Genomic DNA, 13295 nt, shown 5'->3' with positions numbered 1-13295 from the left:
TGGAAAGCCAGGGGATGACCTAATTCATCTTGTGAGGAACATGACTCCTTGTACCAAATTTAATCCAGAGCTTTAAATCTGACCCAAACGAATCCAACCTACTGGTGACAAAAACGCACAGATTTACACTCTGGATTTAGGAGGTAGATTTGTAAGTAAGTAATGTTTGGAAAATGTCGCATACAACTGCCATTAATTAAAATAATAATAATATCTTTTGGCAGTCCAAGATGATGAAGCATATACTCTCATCCTAAGTGACATCTTCCTTCATAAGAGCCCTGATCATCGATCAGCGCTAAAGAAATATTGAAGCATTACGAGTGGTGAATATCAAATATGTATAGATTATGTTCCTCAACTCATACCATTGTGGACGCCAAGGTAAAGTCATGGAAATCCACTTCATAGTTGTTGAGACATTTAACTCAAAACTACAAATGTCAACCTCATGGTGGCGCTAGAGAAAACGTCAGAGAATCACCAAAGTCATGAAGGGTTCATCATCTGGAAACCATGAATACATGTGCCAAAAATTTTGTGCAATCAAGTAGATGCTGACATGTTTCACCAGATATTTTTGTAATTTTGAACAGCTTGTGGTGCTAAATGAAAAGAAAGGGGATCACCAAGATCATTAGGGTTCATCCTCTGGGGACCACTGATAACCGCACTAAAGGTCATGGCAATGCATCCAATAGTTGCTGAGACATTTCATACAAAAAAACAAAAAAGTCAACTCATGGTGCTCCTGGAGGAAGAGTGAAAGATTGATCCTCTGGGGACCATGAATATCTTTGCCAAAGTAGAAGTAGAAGTTTACATGTTTCACCAGCTTGTGGTGCTAAATGAAAAGAAAGGGGATCACCAAGATAATCTGGATTTATCCTCTGGGTACCAGAGTGTCAAACTCATAGAAGCACTAGGGTGAAAGTCAGAGAATAACCAATAGTAGCTGGATTGATCCTCTGGGGACCATGAATGAACAAATGTCCATCACAATCCATTAAGTAGTTGTTGAGATATTCCAGTTTGGACCAAAGAATTTGTTGCAACAGATGAATAGATCAACAAATCAGAGCCACAAGACTTCATCGAGATTAAACTTGAGCTAATTAACCTTCAAAACATTGACAACTTGCTGTAGTTTGTTAATTATTATTATACACTTCCAGAGATGCACCTCACAGCGCTCTGGGTTGACTCTTGAGGTCCGGTCCCCAGTCGCAGGAATCACTGGTTTGTTAAAGATAAGACAAGCGCCGTCTCAGTCACGACGCTAATACGTGTTTATTCCAGTGGAAATCTCCAGGGGCGTTCTGTGTTTCCTTAAGTGTTTCTGTAGCAGTGTGCAGACGAGTCTGACAGCTAACCCAGCGAGGAAATTTTCCCTCGTCGCATTTATATCTCGCCCCCTTAATCACTCCGACAGACGCTTTGCTTCCAAATTAACTTTTATAAAGAAATCAGTTGAGTGCTTCACTCAAGTGTTCCAGCACTTGCTTTGTGGCCAAGTGCTTTCTGTCTCCGTCAGACGGAGGCAACAGTAAACAGGTGTGTCCCAGCAACATGCCATTTCATGCTCTACTAAATCTCAAGAAATCATCCCCCATGCAAAAGTAATTAGGATAAAAAACGGGAGGAATGTTGGTCTAAGCGGGGAATGAAATGTTGAACTGTTTTGATCATTCAGGAAGTGAAGTGCTGGAATTGCATCATTACTTTCGCTGAAAAGCCAGCAGTCCCGTTTCACCACCTGGTCCTCAGCTGCCCCCTCAGAGCTCAACTCATCAAAGACAAGCGACGGCGATCTCCCCTGTCCGAACGGAGCCGAGGAAACCCCTGGTCGGATGCACAAGTGGAAGGAAATGGCTAATGTATAGGCTCGGGCTCAGGGGACTCTCGAGCTTGAACAAGTAAGTGTTTGTTTCCAGTCAGTCAGTGTCTGGCTGACAGAGCACAGACAACACACTGTGGAGCTTGTGTGTGATTGAGAAAGATAGTGAAAGATAGATAATGAAAAAGATCTTTAGAGACACGGAAAGTGAGACAGTCAGATACAGAGAATAGAGATAGAGTAGGCATTCATGACGCACATCCCCGGAATAATGTGAGTCCAACTGGAGCACATCAAAATAGCTTGTCCTCATCTTGTGAGCGTCAGGGGGAAGTGTAAAGAAAGACCAATGTACCACATCTTTACATTTTTGTCATTTTTTAATGATTTAAAAACAAATACCCTGACCCTTGATATAGAAATGTACAGTAACCTGAAAAAAGTTTCAAAAAACAGTTCTTACAATGCAACTTGTATAAAGACATTGGTCAGTTTCAGGCACTTGGAACCACATACAGTTCTTTGTTTTTGTCATGCTACACAAGAAAGTATTTCTTTGGTCCTCTTTTTCCCCTCTCAATCAGGTCAGATGAAACCACAGACAGAACAAAAAAAAAATCAAAACAAAAAAAACAGCTCTCTGTTTCGTTTCGTACCAAGTATTTACATTTCGTTAAAGACACGAATCACAAGCCTCCATCAGATAAGAAAGAGAAGTAACAAAGTTCCTCCGTCACATATCAACCCTTCATATTTGTCCATGCATGTCCACACTGGTTATGAAATGACAACAGAATTAAAAAAAAATAAGGTATAATTATAATGGCTCGAATGAGAATTTTTTTTTTATTTTTTTACAGCAGTATTAATCAATATAATTTAGTGGAATGGTTTTGATATAAGATTTGGCAAAAAAAAAACAAAAAAAACAAAGATAGATTAATTCCTTTCCGTCCACATTGGGCCTTAAAAACAAAAAGCCACATTGCTACAGAGGTACCGAGCACGCTAATAAATGCTCAGCTTACATCAACGTAAAGTTAAAACGGAAAGCTCTCCAGACATCCTAAGACATTGCTCAGCTGCAAGGCAGCCACGTTTGATAAGAGTTACTGCACGTGGCGATGGGTGACTGAACTTGTGCCACGTAGTAATTGCTGAAGTTGACGTCTCTGACATAGGGAGCGGGCTGGTAGTAGCAGGTGATGTTGGCCAGAGCTGGGATAGCGTTCTGTTCGGCCATTACGCGCAGCGCCAGGGCGGAAATAAGCGCCAGCGTCTGCCGGCGCTCGTGGCCCATCAGACACACCGTGCTCTCGTCCACCACTCGCCTCAGCGTCACCAGGTACTCGTAGCGCTTGTGCTCCATGCCCGCAAAGTGGTTCTGCAGATACGCCTCCAGTTTCCTCTGCTGCTCACCTATGTCGGGGAAGTCGATGAAGAAGCGCGAGCACATGTAGCGCTGCATCTGTTTCATCTGAGCCTCGGAGGACGGCCGGAAACCGCGCACCAGCAGGTGGCAGTACTTCAGCAGCCCGCCGCCTCTGATCTCTTCTGGGCTGCGGGTGGCGATAGTCTTGGAGCAAAGGTGACCCAGAGCTTCCTCAAAGTCTCCGTACATGCTCTCCCCCTGCACTGTTGGGTGGAAGGTCTCAGACATGGCCGTCTCCGAGCAGCGGTCAAACAGCAGCAACGAGTCCAGAGTGATCTGGAAGGAGTCGACGCTGAACTCAAACTGCCTTCGCAGGGAGTCCACAAACTTTAGTTCCACGTTCTTGCCGGTGTTGTTGGACAGCGAGATGAGGCTCCAGCGGTCCGTCTCATTGCAAACTTTCACCAGTTTCTGCACATACGCCTCCTTCAGGGCGAGGGCTGTGATTCGCTCCCTGCACACTCCCTCGGGCAAGAAGTCCACCAGGCAGTCCAGCACCACGTCTTTCACCAGCCGGAAGGTTTTGTCATCAGTTCGATTCAGGCCAAAGATCAGGTCCAGGTCTTTGTAGCCAAGGCCGTTGTCCTGGTGCAGCACGTGGCTGGCTGCCGAGCCGTTCAGCTTGACATCACGTACCACCACGCCTCGCTCCTCCAGTCGAGCCCTGACCACCTGAAAGATACAGAGAAAGGGAGGGAAAGCTGAGTTATGGGTATCCACAAAACAGATAAGAGGCTGACACAGAAAACACAAGTTCGTACATGCAAAAATAAAAAATAAAAAAAAGCTGCTATCTCCTTTAAAATAAAATAAAAGTTTAAAATAAAACAATCTGATGTGCTGCCATTTGAATATAAAGCAAAATTTACAAGTTTGTTATGAATGAAAAACCTTGATAGAGTAATAAAAGATTTGCAGCTGCAGGATTTGTAGCATATTTTGAATATTTCATCGCATGAAGGGAAAGCCAGGTGAGGCCAGTGGCAGATTCCTGAAGCAGGTAGGCTTTCAGTGTATTGCTAGAGGACACTGTTGACAAAGTGGTTGCTAAGAGGTCCACCACTCAGAGAATGGTATCGTCATCCATAACCGATCTTGTTTCCTGAGGCGCCCTACATTCTGTGCAGTGACTTGTACTGAGTTGAGAGGCTGATAGAGCAGACTTACTGTACAATGTATATATGTTAACATCAGCACAACAGAGATAAGCTGTGTAAAAGGACAAGTCGGTGCCTGTCTGCTGTAAGAGACTTCTAAATTTAAAAAAAAGCTGTGAACTGTTAAACTTGTGGCCTGTATTGAGAAAATATGATCTCCCCCTCTGCTGTCCTATAAACACTCTTTGGCAAGGAAAAGGGTTTATCTGGTTATTGGAACACACACCGTGCATACACTGATGCGATACTTGGGAAAAGTGCTGAGCTACAGACAGCTGAGATGTTTATGCTTCCTGTCTGTTGCATCGGTCAAACGACACTAAACAATAAGTCCATAACACAGCTGTCCGCTCGAAGACGCACTCGCTGAGCCATCGGGATCGGCTGTTGGCTGTCAATCCATGTAGACGGACATCCAGGTAATCCTATCAGAATTTAAACTTCATAAATTTATCCGATAAATCTCTCTTTAATAACAGTTACAAAGGATTCTGATGGACTACTTTGTGGTGCAGAATGTTATTTTTCTTGCATATTTTGTTGTGATTGTCAGTTTTTTCAGCAGTTACTGCGGCCAGAAAATACACAAAATTAGGGGAAGTCAAATGAGTAATGTACTTTTTATGTTGCAATTCATTTTCGTTTTTCCCTCCCTTTGACTTCACCTGCTGTAATCTCCTCAGGTTTCTGCTTTCGTGGATAACAGCCAACTGTTTCCAGATAAAAATGATTTTAAATGAATGAGTTCAACATTTTTGGAAAATGTTCACATTCGCTTTCTTTCCAAGAATCCCATAAGACGACAGATTTTATGTCCGTGCGTCAGGCAGCGAGCTGGACTCTAGCGCGTTTAGCCGAGCTTAACACGAGGGGAAACAACGAGCTTAGCTCTGTCCAAAATATTTAAGAAAAAACTCCTGAAAATGTCTCTAAAGCTCATATTTACATGCTGTATCTGGTTGTTTAGAAATTTGGATTTAGAGTCACTTATCTGTTGGATGTTGTAGCTACCTAGCTAGAAATGCTGCCCATTAGTACAAGATGAATAAACTATTGTTTGCTAATAAATAGTTACAGAATACAACTCGCCCTGAATTTCAGAATTTATGTTTGTGTAGGGATTTATAAAATGATAAACAATCTTCCCTTAGCTTCCAGTGTTTATGGCTAGCTCGGCTAACACTTCTGATTCAGAGCACAAAGGTTACGATGATAAATACGTTTATCCGCCAGTTCTCTGTCACATAAACCCAGCGAGAGACAAAAACACTTAAAGTATATTAGCAGTTAGCTATTTATATTGAACTTTGTAACCGAGCTTTAGCAAAGAGAACATATGATTTCAGACTCCAAATGAGAAAAAAGGGTCATTTGCTTTGTAGAGTGAAAACACACATGGCTTCACAGGGTCAGTGGACAAACTGCGGAGGGGGAATCCAGCAAAGGGAAACCCACAGCAGTATTTGCTCTGACCTCAGACTTAAACAGTTGGTCCGAGTTAACAGCACGCCGTAATCTGCCTGTCGGGGGGGGGGGGTCCTTGAAAGGAACGTATGAGGAAGCCCAGCTCTACCACCACCCCCCCACCATGCCCGTTCTTCAGCACTCATAAAATCGGCTAGTACATTTCCCACATGACGCACCAGCACCTGGTGAGCCGAGCGAGAGGGAGACACTTCCGCTGACGTTCGAGCAGAAAAGCCTTGTATAAAAAAAAAAAAAAAAAAAAAAAAGCCGCAAACACACCAGGCTGTCTGGTGTTGACAACGCCTTGGCGACACATAACAGTCTCTCCACTTGCCTTCTCCAGTCTCAATAGTTTCCTTGAGTATTTCATTTAAGCTGTGGCCTGAATGTGTTTTTATTATAGCAGTTTGAAATGACCCAGCCATTTACCAGCCCATAGTCCCCCGGACGCCAATAAGAGCTCCAGGCAGCGAGTCAGATCGAGCCTTCTGCCAAGGAAATGGCGACAGCGAATGAGAAGTTACGAGTCCCTGACCTTCGCATCCACTCCAAAACTAACCCCGCCATTCAGTCGTACAGTAGCTTGGCAGCGGGAGATGATGATGATGATGATGATGATGATGGTTTTTCCTCCGATTTGAAAAGCTTCCTTGAATTTCCTATTCACGGGTGGTCACTTCACCTGAGTGAGTCACGGGCCGTTTCTCTTCTACCTGATGGATGTTTACAGTGGAGGGTTTGTTCATCTGCTTAAAGGGTTCACAGACATTTTATTGTCCCAGACCCTTCAAACTTTATTTGATAGGATTCTTAAAGTAAGTATGGTAAGAACAAATAAATTGAGTCCTTATAATACCAATTTATATGTATGAATTTAATGTAAAAAATGTCTGTTGCTGTATGTTTTATTCTACAAAAATCACCCAATATAAACCACCCTCTCATCTTTTTCTTTTCATATTTGATTTATTCAGTTAAATGATGAATTATATCTGTCACAAATTGTACTTCCTGATGAGAAGGTCTGAATGATGCTTCAAAGGAGGACACTAAATCAGATTTATTTTCCTTGGTCTAAGAGAACAAATATAAAGCCTACAAATACTCATCAAACAGCGTTAGCCACTTTGGCACTATTAAACACAGAGACTCCGCTTTAACTTAATCCAACTGAAGAGATACCATCAGTGCCGTCCAAACTTTTTTGCTCCCCAAGAAGCACGAAGATTAATAAATCATTACCCAACAATCTAAACTGTGTGTGTTTCCCAGGTTACCCTCTCTGGGGACCCCAGGAAGCATGTGGTGTCTTCATGTTGCTCAATCTCACAACAATAGCCCAGTGAGGAGTCGGTTTACAGTCTGGCGAGGGCCACGGCGGAGTCAGGCGACTGGCTTTCACTGACCACAGTGATACGTTGTCAAGCCTGACCCACAAGCCCAGTGTTATTACAGGCACTAATCCACCCCTCACTTTTCTGCTCCAAGTCCAGGCGACTTCGCTGCCATCCAGGAAAGTGGAGTATTACTCTCAGTTTAAAATAAATAAATAAATAAATAAAAGATCACAATGGTCGAAGCAGGTCACTGAGAGGGGGGGGGGGGGGGGTGGGTGGGTGGCACCTATCTCAAATATGTACCGTAGACACAACAGTTTAGTTTGAATACGATACCCTGCAGAGCCCCCCCCCCCCCCCCCCCCATGAACCCACACAACAAATTACATAAGCTATGACACACGCATCGGATATCTGCGTTTATCATCATGTGGTACGATGCTACCAGGTACGGCCTGCTATGGTCGCCCTATTACCCAGACTGTGGGCTGATGACTGTCAACATTAAATGAAGTCAGGGAGTGCCAGTATCGGTAAAACTTTTCCTTCCCTCGCTCCCATGGCTCACTCACAACCAGACCACAAACAGATGTTATTTAAATGTGGCCCTGAGACAAACCCGCCATTGAGAGGGGCTCCTCTGACCCTCTGGGAGTGTGATCCGGTGGTCACCTCACCCCAGGATGTGACGGCTCTGAAGTCGTCTCTATCTGTCTCAGGTAGACAGCTCTGTCTGGTGCGTGGGCTAAAAATAAATGACATTAAAAGGAGCAGACTTGGTGGTGGTGCTTGGTTTTGCATGTTTTAGCCAATTTACCATGAATCATGGATACCCCACATTACTGTCAACCATTTTCCAAAACATTTCATAGTGGTTTAGATCACTCAGCGTGTGTTTTTTTTTTTTTTTTCCTCCTTTCCAGGCAGCCACTGGTTTCCATTCATGTCCATATGGTATGAAGATCAATTTGCAGAAACCTGAAAGCTGCCTGACATATTCCATGACAGTGAACATGGCATCTGCTTTTATTTTTGTCAAAAATAATACCTTCGCTGCAGCGTGACACGGCAGACATCTCACATCAGTCTACACTTACAGGTGCAGTATTTAAAACAGCATGCTTCAAAAATATGGTCAATGAGAAGTGTAAAGTAAATGTTATTTGTAGTAAATGTGCTACGTGCTTTGCTATATCGTTAGCATAAGCACCAGACAGAGGTATAGCTGAGACATATGGATTGTTTTAATCACTGTCAGCTCGCATTATCTTAAACCTGACACGAGATGTTGTATAACCTCTGAAGTTGAATGGTTATTTCAAATGAATAGAATACAAATAATTAAATCAAATATATATATATATGTGTTTTATGCACCTTTTCAAACGTAGCTTCTTTTCTTTTCATAACGCATTAGCATAAGGCATTAGCGCTAGCACCGCTAATTCAAACTTCACCAACAGTTAAAGTTACAAATGTTCAGGTTTCATACAGAAAAACCATCTCTGGATCACTAAAGTGTTCATGTTTCTACTTTGGGGGTTAAGCTATACATCCAACATGCTAACGTGTTAGCACTCAGCTACTGGGGGGGCAGAGGAAAACACACTGGTGCCTCTCATCAGACACCGGCTGAGCAGTGGGGCTAACTGGTCTTTAAAAAGTGCTCTGGCTCGTGGAAAGAAAAATGTTTGGGGTCCCTCTTGTCTACTGGATTGTGTAATGAAGAAAAAGACATTAGCGGAGACATTCAATGCAGATGGAAGGGGCCTCCCTGATTATAGAGGACCTTGAAATGCTGTGTGTGTCTGAGGGTCTTTTCTTCCCCACAGGGCCACCACAGAAAATGTGAATCACTCAAGTGAAACCTAAACCTGGATTACAGGCAAAGACATTTAAATATTGTAAAGGAAAATTGCAGCCCAGGCTCTTCTCCTATACGTCTCATTCCTAGTAAATTCACTGGAGTCATTATCTCTCCCTCGTTTTCACGAGAGCTGTGAAAAAAAAAAAAAAAAAAAAAGACTTAAGGAGCAGAAGCATTCGTGAGCTAGTGGAAAACTGTAGTCATGGTGTTAGATCATCCCCACTCTTATGTCTGTGAGTGAGAGTGATCAAATGTCTTTTTAAGTGTAATCAGCTCTGCCACAAATCCCCACCACTGCACAAATATAATTCTGTAAAAGTGCGTGTCAACACACGAAGCCGAGACGAGCAAAGGGGGATTTTAATCGTCATTGTTAGAGCAACAAGTGGATTTACTTTATTTTCTTTTTGGAAATCTGACATCTACTGAAAAGTGTCCATCTTATATGTACACATACATTTTTATTTCTATTTAAAAAGTTATTCATGTGACAAATGTGGAAAACTACATCAATGCGGAGACATTATGTCACATTTTATGGAAGTAGCTTCAATTGATGTGGGAAATTTTTAAGAAGAAAGTGTCTAGTGCAACACTCCACAGATTGTGTGTGTGTGTGTGTGTGTGTGTGTGTGTGTGTGTCTATGTGTGTTTGCTTAGGTGGGGGTGGAGGATTACTGTAAAGCTATTTTTTCCCACTTTTTTAATTAACATGACACTTGTGATATTCAAACTGTTTCTTATACTGAATCAACAGAAATCAAAAAGCAGCATGTATTAAAAATGTATCTCGCCCGGGGAAGTATTCTAATAAAAGAAGTTATAGCTGATCACCCACTAAGACAAACTAATAGAAGTTACACTATTTCTTGCATTAAAAAAAGTAAATTTTTTGCTCGTGTTAATGGTTTTAAGTTTGTTTGAGTGAGTTAATCCACGTTTTATTCCTCTACTCCATCACTACTGTCATGTTGGCTCCTGCGGACTTAATTCAGAGGGGTAATGTGAATATTAAAAAGGTAACTGAATGGACCGTGGTCTCACCTGGACGATCTGCCGGGGCTGCACGGACAGCGTGGGGAAGTTTCCGCGGCCGTGGATCGGGACGCTCTCTCCCAGGATGGAGTCCAAACGCCGCACCTGATCCCAAGACAGCACGCTGACCCGCCGACTCTGCTCCGAGGTATCACCGGAGGACATGACGACCGGACTCAACGGAATGTCCAGAGAATGTGTCTTTAGGTCTGTTTGTTCTTTTCTGTGAGCGGCAGCAGCAGCGGCGGAGGAAGCGGCAGCGGCGGCGGCGGCGGCGGCAGGAGAGCAGGTGATGATAGGATGACTGTGGATGAGGCGGAAAAAACGCAGACAAGCACCGGCGCGTCTTTCTCCGGCTCCTTCTTCTCAAACCTCCAAAAAAAAAAAAGAATGCAACAAAGCGACGGGAAAGTTTTGTAGAAATGTCTCACATGTCCACAACAGAAACTTGGAGTCCCTCCTCTGCCTCTGTCCCTCTCTGTCTCCACTGACTCTCTGTTCAGATTAGAGCCGCCTCTGGGTTTTTACCGAGCTGGGATTAACGCGAGCCTCCCCATTGGCTGGACAGAGACTGAACGCTTCAACATACAGAAGACTACAATCAGCCTATACACACACACACACACACACACCACACACACACACACACACACACACACACACACACACCCACACACACACACGCACGCACACACACACACTTACTTCCCATGCGTCAGATGGAAGGTTCAAGAACTGTAGGAAATATGGTAATTACTAGTTAGACGCAATTAAAAGACGCTTCTTCTCTTAAACTGAGCACGTGAAGTTCCAGCTGTGCCGGTTGCTCCCTACATCTGCTCTAATGTGTTATATAGCCGATAGGAGAAATGTTTTAAATATATATATGTGCTATTTGTTATTTATTAAAGTTTATTAAAGTAAAAAAAAAAAAGATATATAAATATTTTATTTGTATAAAAGTCTTCAGGACGGCATGTCTGTGGTTTGATCACATCTGACTGACAGAAGCACAAACTCACAGCTGTTATTACAGAGTTATGAGAGTATCACATATTCTATTTCAGCCTTTACTTGTAAGATTTACTCTAGTTTATTTATTTATTTAATGAATTAATAGGGATGAAGCAATTTAACATGAAGCATGAACAACTTTTGTCCCTAGTTGGGCTTTTGAATGTACAGTGTAATTAAAAAATATACCATATATATAATTATTTATATACAGAGAGAGAGAGAGAGAGAGCAAGATAGAGAGAGAGAGAAGGAAAATAGTTAGGTTTTAGTGAATATGACCATTTATATAAACAGACAAATCACTGCATTGTTATTGATATAATGACCAAATATTATTTCTACAAATATTCATCCCAATTAACAATTAAATGTCTCATATAAAGTTAGCCCACATTATAACCCAGGTTCAGCAAGACACTGTGGGTTCGGTTCACTCATTAAAAAATAATGTGACTATCATTTTTTAACAATTTTGTTATGTCTGTAATAGAACTGTTGTTCTATTTACATATTACAGCTTAAATGTGGGTACATAAAATTAAGTTAAATTCTTTTTGCCTAATGATAATATTAGTTAAACCACCTCAGTGCTGTATGTTGACATGTAAGGGGAAAGTTTTTTTTTCTATGTCAAGTAAAGGATCTAAAATAAATATCAATAATGCTTGACTTTTTTAAAATAAGAAACAAAGTTCAGCCCCCACACCGCGATAATTTTCCATAAAATCAACAAAATGAACAAAAATTTCATGGTAATCCATCCGACCAACAGTCCAACTTTACAGCGCTGCTGACCGAGTGATCAGCTGTCCGTCATCAGCTCAACTTGATGAACTTGACATCTGGTTTGATATACCGTCAAACCTTGTTGATTTGGAAAGTTTAGGACATTCGTTCCGCTACGTAGAAGATACTGTATGTTTCCATCCGACCGTCCAGGGAATTATGAGAAATTCATCAGAGCAAAACCAAAATGCCAATCAGGTGTTTTTCCGTAAAGGGATCAGTCCCTTTAATGTACTAAGGCTATATTATAATAGAAAATCACATAAAAATGGAAAAAGGTCTTTGGAGGCCTGATTAGTATTAGTCAAGTCAGTTTTGCACGATGTCATGCACTTGGTGATAATGTGGAACAAAAAGTCATCATTAAGACTCATTCGCTCCAGGCTGCTGCAGTTGATCAATAGAGATTTCAGAACATCCCCGATCATTTTCCACCGATCATATGATACCTCATCATTATGCATCATTGTTCAATTTAAATCAGAAGAGTCTGTGTTTCTTACACAACAGTCATTGACAGAGGAATACAGAAGGAAAGCAGAATGACAACGAGCAAAACATGTTTAAAATTTGCATGTAATGCGCAAGTTGCATATATAGTAGGGTGAGTCACACAGTAATCAATCCTGTTAATCTTGATGTACATAGGTGATGTTAAACAACGCCCATCGAGGTGCTTACAAATAACACGACAGCATAATTGATGACCACAGGATCATTCCAGACTAAGAGTCACAAAAGAGTGAAATGTTTCAGCCACAATGACAGACACCAAGGCATGCAACACTTAAAGATGAACCTGGTGTAAAGAGATGGTGTAAAGATTTGTCAGTACGAGCCCTACACAACTGTTTCTTATTGTTTTGAATGTTGAAGGCCCAGATCAACAAACGATAACAGATGGCCTTATTTTTAACCGTTCTTGCAGTTTGCTTTAAATAATTGTTGATCACGAAATTAGAAAGTTTTATGAAAGTAAATGAAAAAAAGAAAAGAAGAGCACTTTATATTCAAATCCTGACCAAAAAACACTTTATCCAAACCTTTACCAGTGAAGCATTAGGGAGCTTGAGTGAAAACCTGATTCAAAATGACAAAAACAAAACAGCCTGATGTAACAGTAACAGACCCCTTCAGTTTTTGCTCACTCTATTGTGTTGATTCAGTTTTAAATGGAAAAAAAATGTCATTTTGAGAATCAATCTACACTTAATAATCTATAATGCTAAAGTTTAAAACATGATTTTAGAAATTATTGAAAATGTATTAAAAAATCAAATGGCCAAACATACCATCTCCATGGTGACGCATGGTGGTGGCAGCATCATATGGGGTGGGTTCTCAGCAGCAGGGACATGAA

The 13295-nt window shown here is 41.7% G+C and overlaps 1 protein-coding gene across 1 annotated transcript; it reads right to left on the bottom strand.

Annotated features, from left to right (window-relative positions):
• Positions 1 to 2198: 2198 nt before the first annotated feature.
• On the bottom strand, positions 2199 to 10742 carry tent5bb (terminal nucleotidyltransferase 5Bb). Its single transcript, XM_056400261.1, has 2 exons — positions 10142 to 10742; positions 2199 to 3941 (listed from the first exon to the last, which is right to left on the bottom strand). Exons 1-2 carry the CDS (start codon positions 10295 to 10297, stop codon positions 2916 to 2918), a joined length of 1182 nt encoding a protein of 393 aa, XP_056256236.1. The 5' UTR covers positions 10298 to 10742; the 3' UTR covers positions 2199 to 2915.
• Positions 10743 to 13295: the final 2553 nt, after the last annotated feature.

Source organism: Seriola aureovittata, chromosome 16, assembly GCF_021018895.1.
Source record: "Seriola aureovittata isolate HTS-2021-v1 ecotype China chromosome 16, ASM2101889v1, whole genome shotgun sequence".
Lineage (NCBI taxonomy): Eukaryota > Metazoa > Chordata > Actinopteri > Carangiformes > Carangidae > Seriola > Seriola aureovittata.
Note: the sequence above shows the minus strand (reverse complement) of the source record. Positions and strands in the feature narration are given on the sequence as shown.